Consider the following 24,858-nt stretch of genomic DNA (forward strand, 5'->3'; position numbering starts at 1 on the left):
CCAGTTAACCACTTTCAGTGGCATAATCGAAAGAGAAGGACGCCCATCTTCTGACACAAATTGGGAGATGGGCGTCCTTCTCTCAGGATCACCCAAATTGGCATAATCGAAAGCCGATTTGGGGCGTCCTCAACTGCTTTCCATCGTGGGGACGACCAAAGTTCATGGGGTGTGTCAGCAGTGTACCAAATGCAGGACACGGGCGTGGTTAAGAGATGGGCTTCCTCGGCCGATAATGGAAAAAAGAAGGGCGTCCCTGACGAGCAATTGACCGACTTTACTTGGTCCAATTTTTTTTCACGACCAAGCCTCGAAAAGGTGTCCGAACTGACCAGATGACCACCGGAGGGAATGGGGGATGACCTCCCCTTATTCCCCCAGTGGTCACCAACCCCCTCCCACCCAAAAAAAAATTAAAAAACATTTTTTCCAGCCTATATGCTAGCCTCAAATGTTATACCCAGCTCCATCACAGCAGTATGCAGGTCCCTGGAGCAGTTTTTAGTGGATGCAGTGCACTTCAGGCAGGCAGACCCAGGCCCATCCCCTCCTACCTGTTACACTTGTGGTGGTAAATGTGAGCCCTCCAAATCCCACCCGAAACCCACTGTACCCACATATAGGTGCCCCCCTTCACCCCTTAGGGCTGTGGTAGTGGTGTATAGTTGTGGGGAGTGGGTTTTAGCGGGGTTAGGGGGCTCAGCACCAAAGGTAATGGAGCTACGCACCTGGGAGCAATTTGTGAAGTCCACTTCAGTGCCCCCTAGGGTGCCCGGTTGGTGTCCTCTTATGTGAGGGGGACCAGTGCACCACGAATGTTGGCTCCTCCCATGACCAAAGGGTTGCATTTGGTCATTTTTGAGATGGGCATCTCGGTTTCCATTATCGGCGAAAACCGAGGTTATCCATCTCTAAGGTCAACCATCTCAACATTTATGTCGACCATCTCTTAGGTCGACTTAAATGTTGAGATTTGGGCGTCCCCGACTGTATTATCGAAACGAAAGATGGACGCCCATCTTGTTTCGATAATACGGGATGCCCCGCCCCTTCGCGGGGATGTCCTCAGAGATGGGCTCCCTTATAGATGGGCATCCCCGTTCGAAAATGCCCCTCTTTGTTTCCTAAGTTGAGCCCTCTCAGCTTATTCAAGGGTCCTCTATGAGGAACTGTATCAAAGGCTTTGCAGAAATCTGAGTAGATTACATCTAGCACATGCCCTTTATCCAGTTCTTTAGTCACCTGGCCAAAGAAGTAAATCAGATTTGTTTGACAGGATTTTACTTTCGTAAAGTCATGTTGCCTTGGATCCTGCAACCTGTTGGATTCTAGAAAGTTATCTATCTTTCCTTCAGCATTGACTCCATTATTTTTCCTACCACTGATGTAAGGCTTACTAGCCTGTAGCTTCACACTTCTTCCCTGCCCCCACTTTTGTGAAGAGGGACCACATCCGCAGGGATCAGTACTAGGACCGGTGCTATTTAACAAATTTATAAATAATCTGGAAATCGGAACGACGAATCAGGTAATTAAAACTATTCAAGTTTGTTAAAAACATGTGGACTGTGAAATATTGCAGGAAGACCTTAGGAAATTGGAAGACTGGGCATCCAAATAGCAGATGAAGTTTAATGTGGACAAATGCAAGGTGATGCACGTTAGAAAGAATCCGAATCGTAGTTACGTAATGCTAGGGTCCACACCTTGTGGGTCAGCACCCAAGAAAAAGATCTAGGTGTTGTAGATAATACGCTGAAATGTTTGCTCAGTGTGCAGCGGCGGCCAAAAAAGAAAACAGGATGCTAGGAATTATTAGGAAAAGGATGGTGAATAAGACTCACTGTATCTCAAAAAAGATATAGCAGAATTAGAAAAGGTTCAAAGAAGAACAACCAAAATGATAAAGGGGATGGAATTCCTTTAGTATGAGGAAAGGCTAAAGAGGTTAGTGCTCTTCAGCTTGGAAAAGAGATAGGTGAGGGGGGATATGATTGAGGTCTACAAAATCCTGAGTGGCGTAGAACAAGTAGAAGTAAATCCATTTTTCACTCATTACAAATGTACAAAGACTAGGGGACACTCACGGAAGCTACATGGAAATACTTTTAAAACAAACAGAAGGAAATATTTTTTCACTCAATGAATAGTTAATCTCTGAAACTCTTTGCCGTAGTAAGGCTGTTAGTGTGTCTAGGTTTAAAAAAGGTTTGGACACGTTCCTGGAGGAAAAGTCCATAGTCTGTTATTAAGACAGACACGGGGATTGGTATTATGGAATGTTGCCACGATTTGGGTTTCTGCCAGGTACTTGTGATCTGGCTTGGCCACTGTTGAAAACAGGATACTGGGCTAAATGAACCATTGGTTTGACCCAGTATGGCTACTCTTATGTTTTTATGTCTCCAGTCCTGCGGAACAACTTCTGTCTCTAAAGATCTATTAAATAAATCCTTAAGATCTCCCTCAGTATCCTGGGATGTATCCCATTCAGCCCCATAACTTTGTCTACTTTCAGATTTTCAAGTTGTTTATAAACTTTTTTTTTCATTGAACGGTGCAATATCCACTCTATTCCCAGATTTACCTTCGGCAGCTTACCTTCTCCAGGATTGTCATCTGTGAACACCAAAGAGAAGTATTGTTTAGCACATTCACTTCCTCATCACTCTTCACATAGATGTTCTCAGTATCTTTCAGTCTTAAAAGTCCATTCCTAACCTTTCTCCTTTCCCCAATATATCTGAAAAGGTTTTGTCACCTCTCTTTACATCTTTAGCAATTTTTGCTTCTGCCTTTGATTTTAGTAGCTGTATTTCCCTCTTTGCTTCTTTGTGTTTAATTTGGTAATCTTTTCTGTGATCCTCTTGTTATGTTATTCTGTATTTCTTGAATGAAGCCTCTTTTGCCCTTATATTTTTGGCCACTTGTTTGGAGAACTATATAAGGGTTATGGATTTGATATACCACCTTTCTGTGGGTACATCAAATGCAGTTTACATATACTAACTGCAGGTACTTTTTCTGTCCCTAGTGGGTTCACATTCTAAGTTTTGTACTTGGGGAAATGGAGGGTTAAGTGACTTGTCCAGGGTCACAAGGAGCTTCAGTGGCAATTGAACCCAAGTGAAAACAGCGTATCAAGGAGTAGGAGGTGATCATTAGTGTTAAATGCAGCAGTTAGACCTAGAAGAATGAAGATAGAATAGAGACCCTTGGATCTGGCCTGGGACAGGTCATTGGAGACTTTAGCAAGGGATGTTTCAGTTGAATGAAGAGGGTGAAAGCCATATTGAAGTGGATCAAGACAATGGCGGTGAACACATGTTCAAGAATCTTGGATAGGAAAGGGAGGAGAGAGATGGGGTGATAGTTGGAATGACAGGTTGGGTCCAACATGTTTGAAGGCATCAGGAACAGTTGCAGTGGAAAGTGAAAGGTTGAGGATATAACAGATAGAAGGGATGACAGTAGGAGAGAGATTGCTAAGTAGATGGGTGAGAATAGGATCAGAGAAACAGGTAGTCTGTTTGGAGGAGGAAAGAAAATGTGCAGTTTCCTTTTCAGTAATTTCAGAAAAGGAGGCAGGGGCTGAAGGAGGGTTGAGAGAATGGACTGGGAACAGTGGAACCACTGGGAGTGTGGCCCCAGTAACCTAGAAATCACTGGGGATAATTTGAGAGCTGGAGAGCTGCCCAGAGACAGTTGTGACCCAGTTAGTGGGAGAAGGATGCTAGTGTAGAGCACAAGTAGCAGGTGCAGGCGGACCTGAGCTGTGCTGGGGATACACCGTCTAAGTGGCCGCAGGGTCACCCCAGGTGGGTGGCTAGGCGTTTCATGACAGACCTGTCCTTCTTTTTTGGTGGCAGCATGGTGGGATTGTCAGACTCAGTGCGTGGTGTGAGGGTCACCATCCACTGAGTGCTTCAGAGTCTTTTTTTATCAGTAACCTCCAGACACAGAGCACAGTGAATAAGTACAGCAGTGATAGGGTCCCTTTTCCTGTTCAGAGGTTTGTTTGTTTGTTTTTCGTAGTGTTAGGAGATTAGCAGTGTGCTGATGGCGACTGGCAGCAGCCAGCAGATACTGGAAATGCCTGACCTAACACAAGAGCAACCAGATGGCCTCAGCGAGGAGGAGAGACAGGACTGGCCTGTGCAGAGTTCTCCTGAGGGGAGACCATACTTCTTGTGGAGAACGGCCCGTATGCTGGCAAGACCGGGTGCCATGCCAGTTGAAATCCAGCAAATCTACATGATAGAACAACAGCAGCTAGATCAGCTACAGCGAGAGGAACGGGAAGAGTGACAGCAACTGTACCAACAGCAGCTGCAGCGGGAGGAGTGGGTAGAGCAACAGTGGTGAGAATAATCGGAGTTCCTGCTGCAGAAACTGAAGTTGGAAATAGAAATGGCTCGTGTCCAAAGCTCCAGCCTAACCCCTGCACCAATGCCAGAAGCAGGATCCACAGCCCAGATTGGCACCAACTTGTTTTCACAGTTCGATGATACCCGAGGTGACATTAAAGGATATCTAACTGCCTTTGAAAAAATTTGCCACCTCAGTAAGATTCCTATGGGTGCACTATCTGGGAGGGAAGCTCAAAAGTAGAGCACTTGAGGCATTTCAAGGACTGTCCATGGAGACATGCTCCCAGTTTGAGGAGGTGCGCAAAGCTTTGTTGAACCATTATGCCATTACCCCCTGAGACCTACAGACTAAAGTTAGTCAATGGATCCAGAGAGACTGTACTCATTGCTCGAGTATATCTGAATTGGGGTACCAAGCCTGGATAGAGAGAAGTGGGAATAAAGAAGAGCATGTTTGTGTAGAATCAACATATGTCCAATGAACATTACCACTGTGGCGACCCATAGTCAGGAACGAGCAGCCCAACAACAGAAGCAGTAGAGACCACCTCTCCAGTTCCAGATTCTGAACCAGTCCAGGTGGAACCAGCAGGCCAAGTGACAGGAGAAGGCACTCCAGTGCTTCCAGCAGAACCAGTTCCTGAGGACCAGAGCTGTGAGTATGGAACAGCCTGACTTAACTGATACACCTATTGATCAGACTGTTGACCCTGATTTGTCAGAGTCACCAACAGAGACCCTTCCTGATATAGATGCTATTATAGGACAGAGACATGCTTTTCAGGAAGCACAACACTCTGACCCTGACCTGGAAGCCTTGCGGCAGAGGACTGGTCAGGCCAACTGATGAGACTCGTAAAGACCATATCCTATGAAAAGGGGGCTTGCTGTACATAGAGTCTGATCCCGTTGATCTTAGGCTCTGGACAGCAGGCAAACAGCTTATAGTGCCCAAAGTATACAGAGAATAACTCCTGCAGATTGCACATGACATTCCACTAGCAGGACATCGGGGGATGATGCACACACACTATATTGACACAGAACTTCTATTGTCTTCCATAGAGAAGATTTGCAAACCTGCGACGTAGTCATCTGTCCGCACATTCATATCTTATTACTGCTTTGAGCAGGATGCCTGATGTGACAGCCGTTTCAGACAGTCTGTCCTGAAGAATTTGTTCATTGTCTAGAAGCCATCTCCACCCCCCTAGGTCCAGTTTTCTTTGTTTCCAGGCTGCACTTTCACAACTTGTATGTAAATAGTTTCAGGTTAATTGACTTTGAGGCCTCAGCGTTTCGAGTCCCTATTATCCTTTCATTGTTGCTTTAGGTGAGCCTGGTAGCTAGGGATTCTCAGCTGTGAGAATACAACTGGCCTGCTTGTTCTCATAGAAAGCAAAGCTACTCACCAGTAGCAGGTGTTTTCCAAGGACAGCAGGCCAAGTATTTTCACATACTCTTTCACCTCCTTTGGAGCAGTGAGACACTGCTAGAAAATTCTACATTAACCTTGCTAGTCAGCATCCGCACTGGGCTCCATTGAATGATGTCACCCAGCTATGAGAATACTTAGCCTGCTGTCCTCGGAGTACACCTGCTTATAGGTGAGTAACTTCGCTAACTTCATGGAGTGTCCCTTTATCTTTGCACCTTTTGAAAGAGTAAGCAATCATTTCATGTTTATCCATTTTACTCCAATCAGGAATTTGTAGATCTCTATCATATCCTCACTTAGCAGTCTCTTCTCAAAACTACTACTACTACTATTTAGCACTTCTATAGCGCTACAAGGCGTACGCAGCGCTGTACAAACATAGAAGAAAGACAGTCCCTGCTCAAAGAGCTTACAATCTAATAAACAAAAAATAAAGTAAGCAAATCAAATCAATTAATGTGTACAGGAAGGAGGAGAGGAGGGTAGGTGCAGGCGAGTGGTTACAAGTGGTTACGAGTCAAAAGCAATGTTAAAGAGGTGGGCTTTCAGTCTAGATTTAAAGGTGGCCAAGGATGGGGCAAGACGTAGGGGCTCAGGAAGTTTATTCCAGGCGTAGGGTGAAAACTAAAGATCCTTAACCTCTTAAGTCTTTTCTCCTGCACTCATCACCCCCACTGGACCAATGTGGATTTAAGGTAGGCTGGGGGAGGGGGCTATCCTAATTGGGAAAGGGTAGGGGGGTCTTGTTCTTGGTGAGGGAGGGGGACGGGACCTGAGGGAGGGGGTCTTGTTCTCAGCGGGCGAGAAGGAAAGAGAGGAAAGGAAACTGGAACGTTGTCTGCTAGTACCTGCAGTTATGTGGGTACTACCACATATGCAGTGCCAGCACCCTCTGTAACATCCCTGGCCTACCCACTTCACAGACTGGACAGTCAGAGCTGATATTCAGTGGCACTGCCCATTTAAGTGCCCCTGAATATCGGTTGTTTGGCAGCCACAATCTATTTAAACGGGCAGGAGCCTCTCCTGCCTGTATAAATCACTTTGAATAGTGGGCGGAATATTTTTTTCCTAGACTACAGAGATTGCGTTTGAGGGGGGATGGTTTTTATTTTTTTTAAATAAATATTCTTGGTATTTATGAAAATCACTCTTTTGTAGGAGATCTGAGATTCTGGAGATCATCAGCTCATGAGATGTCCGACTGGAGACAGCCAAACTCAGCAGATATTGAGCTTGCTGGCTATGTGCTGCTGTCACATGTTAAACAGAACAGAATTGCTGAGGGTATTCCTATCATGAAGTGGCTGAGCCAGAACAGAAATCATCTTGGAGGATATTCATCCACTCAGGTGAGGCCAAACATCTTCTAAACTTTGAAGTAGTAAATCTTGAAAATAAAACTGGTATTTCAAAAGTGTAATTCAATGCAGTGGCAGGAGAATGCTAGAAGGATGTTTCATGATTCTTGACTTGGTTTAGAAAAGAACAGTTAAGAGAGAGATTTGTAATTTCGTACTTTGCTAAAATGCTAGTTGGAGGAGAAAGTGATATTCAGAACTTTAAACCCTGCTTTAATGTTCTGTGATTTTTAAACTATCTTCATGTGCTTCAGTTTACCATTTGTAATTGGGTCATAATAACTCATCCCAGTATGCTGGTCTACAATTAATTATTTATACACTAGATATGTTAAGAAAACATTTTAATTATATAGATCCAAAAATACTGTTTACTCTCCATACTCTTCTCATTAACTTGACAGTTGTTTGATTGATCTTCACTGTAGCAACATCTTCCACATCCTCTTTTGAATCCTCTATTTGGTAACACTACTTAACTTTTAGTAATAGTTCTCTAAGTTTACTGATTTTTTTTTATCAACAAAAGGGTATGGGAACTGAAGTAAATGTTCATGTATAGTATACTTACACACATATTTTATAAACAGTGTGTAAATTGTGATTCTCCAAGGACAAGCAGAATAGAAATACTCTTATTAATTGGTGACATCACCAATGGAGCCCAGTGCAGAGTTCCCCAGCACTCTATTTGAGAAGCATTTAGAAGCACCTCACAGCTCATGTGTACATCTTCCCAACTGCTATGATCGCTTGAGACTAGGTTAGTCTTCTCCTTTCCACAGTGTGGAGAGGACACTGTTTTTTTTTTCGGTTCCCCCTCAGCTCACATCTGTTTACTTCGAGGTTGCCGTTTGTCACAGCTTTTACTTGCTTTTCATTGTTCCTTCGTGTACGTGCACATGGGGCCAGTATCATCCCTCTTTCTTTCTTTTTTTTAGTTAGGTTTTTGGCACTTTGAAGTTTTCTTTTTTCTGCAATTCACTAGGCCCTCTTAGGCCTCGAGCTGCTGGCCAGGAAACCTACTATTTTCAAAATCAATTTGTTTGATTTCACCTTGGCTATTTTTCTAGACATGTCCCTTAAAAAACTTTCCAGTGGTTTTTAGAAGTCCACTAGACCATGTCTCTTATGGACAACCATAATTAGTGACTATAGTGCCTGGGTTCCAACCATAATCCCTCTCTTCATAAACCCTGTTCACAGATGTCAAAAAGAGGGATTACACTTTGTCAGAACCAGCACAAATCAATTATTAATGTCAACAAGTCCAGTCCATTGACTTCAGCATTAGAGGCATCAGTCTCATTAGCTCCAAGAGTTGCATCAGACACTGGGTACAGATTGACATTGAGGAGATCTCCACTTGCCTCGACATCAGTGGCACCCACTGGGATCGGGCATCTTCTGATCCAACCCCAAGGTTGAGGAAAGATTTATCATGTTTCTCTTTGACACTGAAGGACCTCAATACCGTGTGTCAGGTGGAGGCCAAGAAACGGCAGCATCAATTCCCCTCAAAGTGCAGCATCATGTGCCCTGAGGCATCAAAGTCTTTGATACCCTGGAAGAGCACCCATCGTGAGGGCAGCTCATTCTTTCAGGAACCAGACAGAGTGCAACAACCTCCAATGAACCATGACTAAGTCATTGATTTGTACCCAATTACTTCCAAGGACATCATTGCACCGGCTGAGTCCCATCCTTTACCAATAGCTGGCTATGATGCAGGAAGAGAATGGGGTGTTCTCTAGCCTGACATGATGCTTTGGCATTGAAGACATCAACATCAACTCCTTGGGAGCTCCATCCAATCCTCGAGGCCCATGCTGTCAGGCGTGCATCAACACCAGTGCCTCAACAGATGAAGCAGTGGGAGGACCCCCCCCCCCCCCCCCTCCATACATGTTTATGTTTATTTGACTTGAATACTGCCTTTCATGACTCAACAAAGAATGTAGTTTACAAAATACATTAAACAAGTAGGATAAGAAACAGAATGCCAATGTACAAATAGCTAGGGTTACCATAGGTGAGGAAAGAGAAATAAAGAAAAGAATCCAGAAGGGAAAACAAAAAACAGAAGAGGGAGGGAAGGCACTGTGCAGCATCTCCAGCCTAAGCTAAAGTGACCCTATCAAGATGCCAAAGATGCAGTTGAAATTCCAACAGCAGATACTCTACTCCTGTGTTAGATAATCTAATTACATATATAGCAGAGATATTTTATTGCAAATGAGGGAAAAGTCTCAACTGCTACGGCTATTTTCACACATAGGTGTTCATTATATAGCTCGTAGAAAAAGTCATCACTGACTCAAAAACCCTCAATTGTTGTATTTTTATCTTTTTTTAATTTCAATATATAAGTGTCTACTTCGGATCTGTTAACCGTATCAAAAAAATATATATAGAACTGATTCACTTATCTTGCCCAGTATTGCCGAATGTTTTTTTCAATGCTGTACCAATTTTTTCTCTCAAAGAGGCGCTGGATCCAATTAAACATAGGTAATGCACTGGTTCCTAAGGTCCCGTTTCGAATATCTTCATCAGGGAACCTGCTTGCACCTGGAACACTGCGCCGTGACCGCTAAATCAAAGCAAGAAAAGTCAAAATGAATATTTAAAATTGCATAATTTATCTCATCTAACCGCAATGAAGTCATCTAGAGCTCTTATAAACTTATACTATGATGGTCCCTCAAGAGCAAGTCATGTCGTCTTGCCTTTATCAACAATCTAGATCTTCAGTCTTCTGCAGAAGATCTTATCTTCTGAAAAAATTCTCGGCGTCCTCACCTGGATTCGATAAAGAATTAAAAGAGACTTTGTCCAATCACAAACTAGTACGTCACCTGCCTCGCTGATGACTTGGTCCAATCCCAAACTGATACGTCACCTGCCTCACTGATAGCTCACAATGACAGCTTGACTACATCATTTAAAGGGCAGCACACTGTCCTGCGAAATTTATGTTGAAAAATTTGAAATGAAATGAAATATAAATCCTTGTTGAATAATAGATTTATAGGAATGCTCCCCATTGTAAAGTCGAATTCAAACCCCAAGGTTCCAAAGTTTTTAATCTATGGATCCATCTTTGTTCTGCTTGTAATAACTGTTTGCTGCGATCTCCGCCTCTAATGTGTTTTACCACATGATCTATCGCTAGACATTGAAAATGCCCGAAATTGTGTTTAAATTCTCTGCAGTGAGAAACTAACGGAGCCCCTAATTTTAAAGAATTAATACAGGACTTGTGTTCACTCAGTCTCATTTTCAAACTCCTGTCGGTCTTGCCGATGTATAGTTTTTCACACGGGCATTTAAGAAAATATATCACATGATCCATCTTGCAAGTAGTAAGATGTCTAAGTTTGTACATTTTGTTATCCACTGGATTGCGGAAACTATCCCCTTCAATCATCATATCGCAAAACGAACAAGATCCACACTTAGTATGAGTGCCCTCCTTGGCTTTTGTTCTGGGAACAATGTCTGCTGGACATAATAATTCCCTTAGATTACGTTCCCTCGAGAAAGCTATCTGTAACTCAGATTTGTTGAACAAAGAATGTTGTTGTACAATGTCCCAATTTCTTCGAATCAACTTAGCGGTCACGGCGCAGTGTTCCAGGTGCAAGCAGGTTCCCTGATGAAGATATTCGAAACGGGACCGTAGGAACCAGTGCATTACCTATGTTTAATTGGATCCAGCGCCTCTTTGAGAGAAAAAATTGGTACAGCATTGAAAAAAACATTCGGCAATACTGGGCAAGATAAGTGAATCAGTTCTATATATATTTTTTTGATACGGTTAACAGATCCGAAGTAGACACTTATATACTGAAATTAAAAAAGATAAAAATACAACAATTGAGGGTTTTTGAGTCAGTGATGACTTTTTCTATGAGCTATATAATGAACACCTATGTGTGAAAATAGCCGTAGCAGTTGAGACTTTTCCCTCATTTGCAATAAAATATCTCTGCTAAAGATGCAGTTGAACCAAAGTGTCTTAAGTTCTGTTTTTAATCTAGGGAGTGAGCACTCAGATTGGAGGAAGAAAGGGAGGGCGTTCCAAAGTCAGGGGCAGTATGGTGTGTGGATTCAAGTCTGGCTTGCAGCAAAGAAGGAATAGTGAGCCTGCAGGCATAAATGCTGTTTAAGTAGCAAGCTAGTATATGTAGAGTGATAACTGCAGATAAGTGCTGAGGTATAAAAAAAGAACTTTGAAAGCTGTCAAGAAGATCTTAAATTGTATCCAAAAGCAGATAGGGAGTCACTGGCAGTGAGACAGAGATGTCACATGATCAAATATTTTAGAGTTACAATATAATCTGACAGCAGTACTCTGAACTGTCTCCCTACCTAGAAAATTGGCTGCTCAAGAGCACATCAAAAGAAGGAGCACAAGAATCTATGCACAGAACCATTGAAATACTAAAGCTGCTATGATTCATCATCAATTATCCCAAGTCCTACTTCATCGTGTCCCAGCAATTGGAATTTATTGAAGCTAAGCTAGACATGACTCAGTGTAGAAAGTGCATGGTCTGGGCAACCTTTGTTACTTTTTAGACAGTGTCCAGGGCCACTGCTATGGGTATTGAGTTAGGCAGACTCTCTTGGCTGCATGCTTTATAAATAAAGACCATATTTTCTATTCAGTGTGCCCAACCATGCTATCTACTATCCCTTCCTCTCCCTTAGAAATCCTGTGTCCCTGTCTTCATTTCCACCAACTCCGATAGGAGGTCTTTCCATGAATTCACCATCCTTTCTGTGAAGAAGCATTTCCTTAGGTTGCTCCTGAATCTGTCCCCTTTCACCTTCATCCTATGCCCCCTCATTCTAGATGCTTGCTTTCTGTTCATTTATGCCCTGGAGGTATTTAAATGTCTCCTTCATATCTCTCCTCTCCTGTCTTCCTTCCAAAGTATAGATATTGAGATCTTTAAGTCTGTTCCCAAAGTCTTTATGGCAAAGACCACTGACTATTTTAGTGGCCACCCTCTGGACTGAATCCATCCTGTTTATGTCTTTTTGAAAATGCGATCTCCAGAATTGTACACAGTACTCTAAATGAGTTCTCACCAGAGACTTATACAGAGTTATTATCGCCTCCTTTTTCCTGCTGGCCATTCCTCTTCCTATGCACCCATGTATCCTTCTAGCTTTCAACATTGCCTTTTCTACTTATGTGGGCACCTAAAGATCATCACATACAATTACATCCAATTCCTTCTCTTTCATGCACAAAAGTATTTCACCCACTAATCTGTACTACTTCCTCGGGTTAGTGCAACCCAAATGCATGACCCTGCATTTTTTAGTATTAAATCTTAGATTCTAAATCTTTGGCCATTTTTCAAGCTTCACTAGGTCCCTCCTCTTATTATGCACACAATCAAGGGTGTCTACCCTATTGCAGATCTCACTATCATCCTCAAAGAAGCAACCCTTTTGGAAATATTGCTCTCAAAAATGTTTAAAAACAAAGAACCGGCCCAAAAAACAAAATTTGCAGCACACCACTGGATCCCTTTAATCAGAGTGAGCTCATTTTACCACTACTTTCTGTCACCTTCCACTCAACCAGTTCTTAACCCTTTTAGTCACTTTAGGGCCCATACCAAGGGCACTGAGTTTTTTTATAATTCATGTATGCAGAACCGTATGATAGGCTTTGCTAAAATATAAGTACACCGCCTCTATCACTCTCCCTCAATCCAACTCTCTAGTCACCTAGTCAGAAATGGCTGATAAAACCTGCTTGTAGTGAAACCATGCTGTCTTTGGTGCTACAATCCATTTGATTCCAGAAACCTCACTATTCTCTGTTTTAAAAGCATTTCCATTAATTTACATACCACAGAAGTCAGACTTACCAGCCTGTAGAGCCCAATCTCCTCCTTTCTTCTGCTTTTGTGAAAGAGTCAGCAAGCAGAGCCACCGGTACTTCCCTAAGTTCCGGCATTTTGTTCACCTTTAATTTAACTAGCTCCTCACAAACACAATCCTCTGAAAATTGTTCAGGGTCTACCACAGTTCCACTCCTATTTGTGTTTGTCTTCTGCAGTCCTACTCCGGTCCTTCAGCTGTGCACACAGTACAGAAATACTTGTTAAGGAATTCCACCTTATTCTTATCAGCTTCTACGTTTTCCGCCTCTATATTTTTGATTCTCACAATGTCACTTTTGCATTTCCTCCTATTTTTTTATTGCATTTCTATCCTGCATTTTCACACCTATTGGTAGGTTCAGTTTGGCTTACATGGAACAATGGGGGTGGTTGCAAGGAATCAATTGGTATTAACAGATTCATAGAGACAGCTGGAGTCTATAGTGGTCTCTTGCGTAAGTATTGAGATAAGTTAAAACCTTAGGAGATACAGTGTGGTTTACATGATTTGAGGTTAGAGAGATAGAGAGAGTCAAATAGGGTCACAGTATAGTTGAAATGGTTTACATGATTGCTCAGGCCGGGTTGTTCATCCGGTGGACATTGGGTACATAGGGTGGGTTGGGTTGTAGGTTTTGGAAGGTGTGTTAAGTGTTTGGGTGAACATGGCTGCTGTGGAGTAGAGTCTTTTTCATTCCAGCTGTCTAGTTATGGGTAGATCTGATTGGTCTGTTGGGTGGTTGGTTGGTTCAGTAACAAATCTAAATAATGTCTTGTCCCATCATTTTATTATATTGGCTATTTTTTTGTTCCATTTGCATCTTTGCTTTTCTCAATACTCTACCAGCTTGTCTTAGCTTTCCCAAGTATTGTCATCTGTCTTCCTTTTTCTGCAAACTCTTCTAGTTTATGAAGGTTAACCTTATTTTCCTTTTCAGCTTATGAGAACCAAAGCAGCCTTCTTTTTCTCTTATTTACTTTCCTTAGAAAAAGGTTTGGTGCTCTTAAAACAGCTCCTCTCAGTTTTCCCCACTTCTTTCCTACGCCTTCCAAATGTAATCCCCTATCTTAACAAAGTTATTTTTGTTAACGTCTAGAACCTTTAATTTCAAATGATTCCTCTCCAAACCTGTCTTAGTATTTATTATACCACATCATCCAGTGATCACGGGATGCCAGATGATCACCCCATTATATCATCAGAAACACTAAGCCCAGTATGTCCCCATCCCACATGGGTTCCATTACCAACTGCTGGAACAATTTCCCTGTAGAGAACCTAGGATCTCCATATTTCTAGAATATGCCACAAAAGGCATACCCCAATCCACATCTGGCATATTAAAATCACCTATTAATAGTTCTTTCCATTTCAAGCTATATTTTGAATGTCTTCAGTTAAAATATCTGCCCACTTCTTCTGTCTATGCCTGTATATCACACTAACGTAAATACATTTTCCATTATCTCTTTTCTGATTGACCCATAGTGCCTCTTCTTTTACCCCATAAGGTCTGCAATTCTGTTACTTTAATATTAGATTTAACATATAATGCCACTCCCGCTCCCTATCTTACTTAACCTGGCTTTCCTGAATAGATCATAGCTTGATATAACTATATCCCAATCATGGTTCTCTGTGAACCTCATCTATCTGACTGCCACTAAATCCAAATCAGCCTCTTCCATTATAACTTTTAGATCCAGAACCTTTTTCCCACACTATGAGCATATGTGTACATTGCTTTCCAGATGTTTAATGTTTCATTTCTCTGGGGACTTATACTTAGGGGGCTTTGATTACCGAGCCTCAGTGATGCTATTTAAAGCCCTCTTCAGTAGGTTAGCCAGGCTGCTGTTGAAGACACTTCTTCTTTTCTTTGATCGATGACACCATCTCTTCTCATCTTCAGACTTGCAACCTAAGGTTCAGGAGAAGCTGGTGGACGTTTCACGTTGGAGTGATAATCTTTTTGGTGACAAGGTGGAGGAGGTTGTGGACCTCATCAAAAAAACATTCTGATTCAATCAAGTCACTGTTCTGGCTCATTCCTGGCTCAGCCTCCACACCCTCTCGACCACCCCAAAATCAGTCAAGGGTCTCACTCCCATCTGAGGTAACAAAGGTCCAGCAAGCTCCCCAGTGAAAACAACCTAAATGACAGTTCTGGATGACCTTCCAGTAGGAGGGAGGCTGAATGTTTTTTGATGGGTTCTCAAAATAATCAGGATGGGTTACAGCCTACAATTGGAAACTGTCCCTCAAACGTCCCTTTGAGACCATTACAGATAAATTCTCAGCATCATAAATTGCTTACACAGGCCACCACAGATATGGTTCCCTCTACTTCTGAAGCTAGCCTCAGAAGACAGGAGTGCTTTCCTATCCTCATCACCCCAAAACAAGGGGTCCCTCTTACATCCCAAACTCCAGTCCCAGGCCCTCGTAGCATGCATATTGAAAGTCTAGATGTTGACTCTTTGAATCTACCTAAAGGTGTCTCTCAGATCCTTCTTGCTTCCAGGAGAGATTCAGCTGGATGGTCTTGCAGTTTCAAGTAAAGGAAGTTTGCCATTTGGCGTGAGGACAGAGACTTAGATCCTTTTTCCTGTCTCCTACACAAAAACTGCTTGAGTACCTTCTATACTTGACTGAGTTGGGTCTGAAGACTAGTTCTGTAAGCATTTACCTTAGTGCTATTGGAGCTTATTACTGTGTAGAGGGTAAGCGCATCTCTGCTCAGCCTTTAGTTATGAACATAAGAGTAGCCATACTGGGTAAGACCAATGGTCCGTCTAGCCCAGTATCCTGTTTTCCAAACAGTGGCCAAGCCAGGTAACAAGTACCTGGCAGAAACCCTATTAGCAGCAACATTTCATCCTACCAATCCAGGGGCAAGCAGTTGCTTCCCCATGTCTTTCTCAATAGCAGACTATGGACTTTTCCTCCAGGAATTTGTCCAACCCTTTTTTAATCCCAGATACGCTAACTGCTGTTATTACATCCTCTGGCAAAGAGTTCCAGAGCTTAACTATTCATTGAATGAAAAAATATTTCCTCCTATTTGTTTTAAAAGTATTTTCATGTAACTTCCTTGAATGTTTCCTAGTCTTTGTACTTTTGGAACGAGTAAAAAGTCAATTTACTTCTACTTGTTCTACACCACTCAGGATTTTGTAGACCTCAATCATATCTCCCAATCATATCTCCCACTCATCTGTCTCTTTTCCAAGCTGAAGAACCCTAACCTCTTTAGCCTTTCCTGATATGAAAGGAGTTCCATCCCCTTTATCATTTTGGTCACTCTTCTTTCAACCTTTTCTAATTCTGCTATATCTTTTTTCAGATACGGCAACCAGAACTGAATGCAATACTCAAGGTCCAGTTGCATCATGAAGTGATACAAAGGCATTATAGTATTTCTCCGAGGACAAGCAGGCTGGACATCATCACACATGGGTCGTTGTCCGCGACAGCCCAGGAGCTCCGGAATTGAAAAGCAAAACTTTTAAAAGTTCTAGAAGTGACGAGGTGGGCGCGGGGACAATGCACCACTCATGCACGAGTGACTTCCTGCCCGCGACACCCGTGCGCTTCCCTCAGTTCTCTTTTTTCCGCTTCACGAAGGAGTTGTGTTTTTTCAGACTCCTCGTGATTTCGGCCCAGGGGACTTTTGTCGTGTTTACCGCGCTCCAGTTTTTCTTCATCTTTGTATTAAAAAAAAAAAAAAGAATTTTCCTTTATTTTCTTGAGTTTTTCTCTCATTTGTAAGTTTCCTTTCTTTTTCGTCGTGGCCGCCTTCAGGCTGCTAGGCCGCATTCCTTTTTCCCTCCTTTTGTGCCTTTTTCATTGGCACCATCAAGCTGTTTAATTTTGCGAACGCTATTTTCCCTCCCATGTCATTGAGGACTCCCAGCAGCTTCAAGCGCTGCTCCCGCTGCAACTGGACCATCTCGTCTACCGACCCTCAAGCTTGGTGTCTCCAGTGCCTTGGGCCCGATCATCTTCCAGCTGCTTGTAAGCTGTGTAAGTTAATGAAAAAAAGGACCCAGGTGGCTCAGCGCGAGAGACTTTTTTCAGATCGGTCTGGTCCTTTGACGTTGGCATCGACATCAGTACCTAGGTCGGCGGCATCGACGTTGAGGGAAGCAGCACCAAGAGTCCAGGTAATGACTGCCGAGAGACCACTTTGAGCTGGGAGCAGCGAGGCATTGAGTGGGTCTCCACCCGTCTCAAGGCCTACTGCTATGCAGGCCCCCCGGGACTGCCCTCAGTCGGACCCGGCCCCGAGGAGGCCGTGAGGATTCCACGTCCTCCTCATCGGTACCAAGGAGTGTCAATGACAGGCGTTGAGCAAAGGCGAAGAAGCATCGCCATCGATTTCCTACCAGACACGGTACCGAGAGCTTCGGGGAACCGAGAGACTCTGCACCCGAGAAGTGTCGGCACAGGGAGGACCGCTCACCCTCCATTCAGGAGGTGCCAATGTGTCGGTCGTCTGGCAGCCTGGTACCGGCTCTCGAACCCCCTCAGATTCTGGCGCCGACTCCTGCACCGGCCCCACAGCTTGTTCCGATGGCAGCCCTCGATGAGTGTCTCCGGGCCATGCTTCCAGGACTTCTGGAAGGGATGATTCGTCCATCTGCTTCTGCACTGGAGGTGCTTGCGCCTCTGGTATCTACTGCTGAGACGGTGTCTGGCCCATCTCCTGTGAGGAGGTCTCCGCCCTCGGTGCCGCTTGCGGTGCCGGAGCCAGTTGCCACCCGGGTCAACTCTCCCTCGACGTCAGTGGAGGAAGCTTCGCCGGAGTCCAGGCAAGGGTCCACTTCTCGACATCCCCCATGAGGACATAGATCCTCAAAGTCGAGACAGGCTCGGGTTCGGGCTGCTCTTCGAGAGCTCTTGTCCGATACCGAAGAGGAGCACTCATGGGGAGAGGAGGAAGACCCCAGATATTTTTCGGAGGAAGATTCTCAGGGGCTTCCTTCTGATCCTACTCCACCTATTGAAGTTCGATAATCTCCACCTGAGAGTCTTACTTTTTCATCTTTTGTTCGGGAAATGTCTAGGGACATTCCATTTCCCATGGAGGCTGTGGATGAGCCCAGGGCTGAGATGTTCGAAGTCCTGGATTATCCTTCTCCGCCTGCAGAGGTTGCAATGGCCCCTCTGCACAATACACTCAGGGAAGTGATGTTGCGGAATTGGTCTTGCCCTCTCTCTAATTCAGTTGTCAACAAGAAGTCTGAGTCCCAGTACAGAGTCCATGGTGAGCCTGTGATGGTGAGGGCCCAACTTCCTCACAATTCCATGGTGGTGGACTCTGCTCTCAGAAGAGCCAAGAGTACTAGAGACAATGCCTCGGTGCCCCCGGGCAGAGAGTCTAGGACCTTGGATTCTTTTGGGAGGCGTACGTATCAGGCTGGAATGCTCTCTGCCAAGATTCAAACATGCCAGCTGTACACCAGCATTCACTTACGGAACTCGGTAAAGTAACTGTCCAGTTTAGTTGAAGCTCTCCCTCCGGAGCTTGCTGAACCTTTTCACCAGGTGGTCAGGCTGCAGAAGGCGTGTCGCAAATTCCTGGCCAGGGGAGCCTATGACACTTTGGATGCTGCATCCCGAGTAGCTGCTCAGCTGCTCATTGGTTGTTGTTGTGGTTGGTTTTCAGGATTGAGCCATCATTTAATTGAGCAGTGGCGTGCAGTTGGGCGTCCTCTCCCTGATGAAGCTTGACCCAGCGAAACGGGACCATTGGGGAGGCCCTCAATTTAAGCTGCAACAAAGCTAAGTTGCCTTGCTCTATGTTTTTGGCTGTTTTTCCTGTATCATATTATATTTACATACTTATATTTGTGTGAACGCCTTGGAAGGAGGTTGGTAGGGACCTATGATTAAAATATGGTGGCACTATATGCAATCTTATTAAGTAAGATCAAGTCGTCACCAGTCTGAGGTCCTGTCCTCCATTTATGATCAATTCATTTCCTGCAAATTTTTATGATTTGATCCTCCATTGTTTGTTGGAAGATTATTAAAGTGAGCGGAGCTCTCTTTCCCATTGATTTTTGTTACTTTGGTGGATACAAATGTAACAAATAAATACTACCCTGTCCACCTCCTTTTGGAGTTGTAGTCTGCCAACTATTGTTCTAGACTGACCTAGTCCCTTGCGATGACAACGGATATGAAGGTGTGTGCATGCATGTTGAGGTGCTTCCATATGTTTCTAAAATAGAATGTTGGGGAGGGTCTCCATTCTAGGCTGTGTCGATGTATCACTCATTAGCAATATTCATTCTGCTGTCTTCGGGGAACACCTGCTTCAGGTGAGTAACTTCACACTCTGTACACACACTGCCCAAATTCTATCCCCTTAACCTGCTTACATAAGGTCACATAAAATTATGTGCCTTCTTGTCAGTGCTAGTACTTTTATGCACATAACCATTGGGGCAATTTCATAAAAACTGTCTTACATATGTGAAACTGAGTGGGAGGAATAGCCTAATGGTTAGTGCAGTGAGCTGAGATGCTAGGGAACTGGGTTCAATTCCCTCTGCAACTCCTTGTGACCCTGGGCAAGTCACGTAACTCTCCAGCGAGCCTACTAGGCACAGAGAAGAAAGTACCTGCATATAATGCGTACAGTGCTATGTACATCTAGTAGTGCTATAGAAATAATAAGTAGTAGTAGTTTATATGCAAAAAATCATTTATAAAATAATCCCTTAACAGATGATTGGAAATAGGGAAAGGTTCTTTCATTTCATTTCTTTTTTTCTTTAAAAATCTAATCTGCAAAGTATTTTTGTTTAACCAAGATTATTTCTTATTTTCTTAAAGTTTAATCTAGCTTTCCAAATGTACTTATTCACTGAAGTTTTATTTAATTTCCAACTTTTCTCCAAAATTCTACATTCTGTAAATGACATACAAAAATGCACAAAAAGTTGTTCAACCTTGAATCGCCTAGGTCTTTTCACCTTTTTAAAGTGATCATATTTGGAGAGTTTTAGTTGTACCTTAGTTAACTTTTAAACTTTTAGGAGCCCTTTACTAAAGCTTAGTGCAGCCTTTATTGCACACTAATTCCTTTAATGTGTGCTGAGCTTTAGTAAAAGGGCCCCTTAATTTGCAGAACAAAGGAAGGTCAAATAGTTCAAACCTAAAGTCTCATGAAAAGAGAAAATATGAAGATCTTTCCTAAATTAAGTGTTTAAACAAGCATAATTTGTTTTCAATGAAAGCCTTTGTTTTCTTTTTTAGGATACCATTGTAGCTTTACAGGCATTGTCATCATTTGCTGGTCTAATCACTGTCAGTAAAACAGAAATCAGTGTCTCAGTATCTGGACCCGATCTGAATAATCTGATCAGATTCAAGATTGATTCTCAAAACCGATTCCTTATGCAGATGCAGCAGGTAAAATAATACAGCACTATCGGGCAATTCTATAATCTAGGTGTTTGATTTGCACACACATTCCTGCAAATTCTGTTTAGTGTGACTAGAGTTGCGTACACAAATCTGGGCATTTTGCTATTTGCACATTCAGCTCAATTGGTTAACAAGCCAGGCAGCACTGATAATTGGATGTTAACAAGCAATTAACATTAATTGGCACTAATTAGAATTTACACACACTACTCACTAAGAGTATTCTATAAAGTACTCCATGTAAATTCTACCTCGTGGATCTGAAAAGTGGCATGGCCATGGGAGGAGCATCGGCAGGTTATGGGCATTCCTAAAATTTACGTGCAGTGTTATGGAATAACCCATTCTTTTCAAAGCTTTTCATTTGTGTAAAGACTGCACCTAAATTTGAGTCACATGGATGGCGCTACTCAGATTCTATAAACCATGCCTAACTTTAAGCATGGTTTATACAATATGCGTAGGTACGTTTTTCATGCCTATATATATATATATATATATATATATATATATATATATATGTTGTAAGCTGCTGAGTTTTGGATTGTGCGGTATAAAATTTTTTAAAATAAATAAAAAATAATGTGCTGTCTGCATAACGCAGGAATGCCAACTCTCTGCCCATGACACGTCCCCTCCCAAAATTATAAAAAAATAGGTAATATGCGGGTTAGCACATGTAAACAGGCAAAATACCACAAAATGCTTTAATGCATTTCTGCGGTAGCCTGTTTGCATGTGCTATAACCACACATTAAGGGCTTAATGCCCTTTAGTAAAAGGGCCCCTTAAGCGCTCACACGTACAGCTGCTCTATGGCTGGTATAAGTGCATGCATCTAAATATTGGGCGCTTTAATAACTGGTTATCCTAATATTCTATATAGAAAAGTAGGCACCTACTTTCCTTTCTAGAAATAGGCTCCTACCATGTGCTGTCTGTGCATTTAATTGGAGGTGCTCAGTTATAGAATTGACCCCTATATTTTTAAATTGATTGACAGATTGAAGACATTTTTGGAAACTTGTATTTGTTTGTTTTTAATTTTGACTTTTGTTAGATTGCAGTTACCCAACCTATGGAGGTAAATGTTTCAGCCTTTGGATATGGATTTGCCGTATTTCAGGTATGCAATTGTAGTTTTACACCAACGTACAGATCATTTATATGGATGGGCCATATGGTCTTTTTCTGCCTACATTTTTGCTGTATTTCAATTGTAATAAGCATGTGCATTAGTGTTTACACATTCAGGGCTCTGTTTACGAAGGTGCGCTAGCATTTTTAGCTCGTGCACAAAATTAGCACGCGCTGTGTAGGCGCCAATAGGAATATTGTGGACTCCTACACAGCATGTGCTAATGGTTAGCGCACGCTAAAAGCACTAACGCGCCTCTAGTGCGGCTTAGTAAAGAGGACCCTCAGTTCTTTAGTGTAACTTAAAATTCTCCGAGGACAAGCAGGCTGCTTGTTCTCACTGATGGGTTGACGTCCTCGGCAGCCCCCTCCATCGGAAAGTTTACTAGCAAAGGCCTTTGCTAGTCCTCGCGCGCCCATGCGCACCGCGCATGCGCGGCCGTCTTCCCGCCCGAAACCGGCTCGAGCCGGCCAGTCTTCTTTCGTCCGCACTCGGTACGGTCGTGTTACGCCGTTCGTGCCCCAGAGAGTCGACCTCGCGCGTCCTTTTCGACGTGTTTTTGTCCTTTTTTTCCTTGAAAAAGTTCGGGAAGCGCTCCGGTAGTGTTCCGGAAGACCCTTTCGGGTTTTCTGCCCTTCCCGTATTTCTCACACCGAGAGGACCGCTCACCCTCTGTTCAGGAGGTGTCGATGCGCTCCACTCTGGACAGCCCGGAACAGCCTCCTCGCCCGGAACAGGTTCTGACGTCGACGCCTGCATCGGCCTCTCAGCCTTTCTCTGCAGCCGCTCTAAACGAGAGCCTCCGGGCCGTTCTCCCAGAGATTCTGGGAGAGCTGTTGCGCCCTACCCCTCCGGTACCGGCGGTGCTTGCGCCTCCGGTACCGTCGAGCGTGGCGCCGGCTGGCCCATCGCCCAGGTTGAGGTCCCCGACGTCGGTACCGCGTGCGGTGCCGACCGCGGCCACCTCCCAGGAAGGCTCCCCGACTACGTCGGCGGAGGGAGCTTCGCCAATGCGGGCGAGGGAGTCTACCTCTCGACGCCCCCACCGTGGACGGGGTTCCATCGAGTCGAGCAGGGCGAGGTTGCAGACACAGGTTCGTGAACTTGTGTCTGACACCGAGGGTGAGGCCTCGTGGGAGGAAGAGGAGGACCCCAGATATTTCTCTGACGAGGAGTCTGAGGGTCTTCCTTCTGATCCCACTCCCTCTCCTGAGAGACAGCTTTCTCCTCCCGAGAGTCTGTCTTTTGCTTCCTTTGTCCGGGAGATGTCTACGGCCATCCCCTTCCCGGTGGTTGTGGAGGACGAGCCCAGGGCTGAAATGTTTGAGCTCCTGGACTATCCTTCTCCACCTAAGGAAGCGTCCACTGTTCCCTTGCACCATGTCCTGAAAAAGACATTGCTTGCGAACTGGACCAAGCCACTAAGTAATCCCCACATTCCCAAGAAGATTGAGTCCCAGTACTGGATCCATGGGGACCCAGAGCTGATGTGCACTCAGTTGCCTCATGACTCTGGAGTTGTGGATCTGGCCCTAAAGAAGGCTAAGAGTTCTAGGGAGCATGCTTCGGCGCCCCCGAGCAAAGACCCTAGAACCTTAGACTCCTTTGGGAGGAAGGCCTACCATTCTTCTATGCTCGTGGCCAAGATCCAGTCTTACCAGCTCTACACGAGCATACACATGCGGAACAATGTGCGGCAGTTGGCGGGCTTGGTTGATGCTCTTCCCCCTGAGCAAGCCAAGCCTTTTCAGGAGGTGGTCAGGCAGCTGAAGGCGTGCAGAAAATTCCTGGCCAGAGGAGTTTATGACACTTTTGATGTTGCGTCCAGGGCCGCTGCTCAAGGTGTGGTGATGCGCAGGCTCTCATGGCTGCGTGCCGCCGACCTGGAGAATAGACTCCAGCAGCGGATTGCGGACTCGCCTTGCCGTGCGGACAACATTTTTGGAGAAAAAGTCGAGCAGGTGGTAGAGTCTCTCCACCAGCGGGACACCGCATTCGACAAGTTCTCCCGCCGGCAGCCTTCAGCCTCTACCTCTACAGGTAGAAGATTTTTCGGGGGAAGGAAGACTGGTCCCTATGCTTCTGGTAAGCGTAGGTACAATCCTCCTTCCCGTCAGCCTGCGGCCCAGGCTAAGCCCCAGCGCGCTCGCTCTCGTCAGCAGCGTGCGCCTCAGCAAGGCCCCGCGGCTCCCCAGCAAAAGCAAGGGGCGAGCTTTTGACTGGCTCCAGCAGAGCATAGCCGACATCCAAGTGTCAGTGCCGGGCGACCTGCCGGTCGGGGGGAGGTTGAAAGCTTTTCACCAAAGGTGGCCTCTCATAACCTCCGATCAGTGGGTTCTCCAAATAGTCCGGCAGGGATACACCCTCAATTTGGCATCAAAACCTCCAAATTGTCCACCGGGGGCTCAGTCTTACAGCTTCCAACACAAGCAGGTACTTGTAGAGGAACTCTCCGCCCTTCTCAGCGCCAATGCGGTCGAGCCCGTGCCATCCGGGCAAGAAGGGCTGGGATTCTATTCCAGGTACTTCCTTGTGGAAAAGAAAACAGGGGGGATGCGTCCCATCCTAGACCTAAGGGCCCTGAACAAATATCTCGTAAAAGAAAAGTTCAGGATGCTTTCCCTGGGCACCCTTCTCCCCATGATTCAGCAAAACGATTGGCTATGCTCTCTGGACTTGAAGGATGCCTACACACACATCCCGATACTGCCAGCTCACAGACAGTATCTGCGATTTCAGTTGGGCACACGCCACTTCCAGTACTGTGTGCTACCCTTTGGGCTCGCCTCTGCGCCCAGGGTGTTCACAAAGTGCCTAGCTGTGGTAGCAGCGGCACTTCGCAGGCTGGGGGTGCACGTGTTCCCATATCTCGACGATTGGCTGGTGAAGAACACATCCGAGGCAGGAGCCCTGCAGTCCATGCAGATGACTATTCGCCTCCTGGAGCTACTGGGGTTTGTGATAAATTACCCAAAGTCCCATCTTCTCCCAGTGCAGAAACTCGAATTCATAGGAGCCCTGCTGGATTCTCGGACGGCTCGCGCCTATCTCCCAGAGGCGAGAGCCAACAACTTGTTGTCCCTCGTCTCGCGGGTGCGTGCGTCCCAGCAGATCACAGCTCGGCAGATGTTGAGATTGCTGGGCCACATGGCCTCCACAGTTCATGTGACTCCCATGGCCCGCCTTCACATGAGATCTGCT

General features: G+C 44.6%; 1 protein-coding gene across 1 annotated transcript in view; it reads left to right on the top strand.

The window, feature by feature from the left end:
- CD109 (CD109 molecule) overlaps window positions 1–24,858 on the top strand; it is a 538,537-nt gene that overhangs the window by 418,748 nt on the left and 94,931 nt on the right. The window contains exons 27-29 of the mRNA XM_030199046.1: window positions 6,970–7,160; window positions 20,349–20,504; window positions 21,580–21,645. Of these exons, the coding sequence (XP_030054906.1) occupies window positions 6,970–7,160; window positions 20,349–20,504; window positions 21,580–21,645 (413 nt within the window). The remainder of the gene's footprint in view (window positions 1–6,969; window positions 7,161–20,348; window positions 20,505–21,579; window positions 21,646–24,858) is intronic.

Source organism: Microcaecilia unicolor, chromosome 3, assembly GCF_901765095.1.
Source record: "Microcaecilia unicolor chromosome 3, aMicUni1.1, whole genome shotgun sequence".
In the NCBI taxonomy this organism is placed as follows: Eukaryota; Metazoa; Chordata; class Amphibia; order Gymnophiona; family Siphonopidae; genus Microcaecilia; species Microcaecilia unicolor.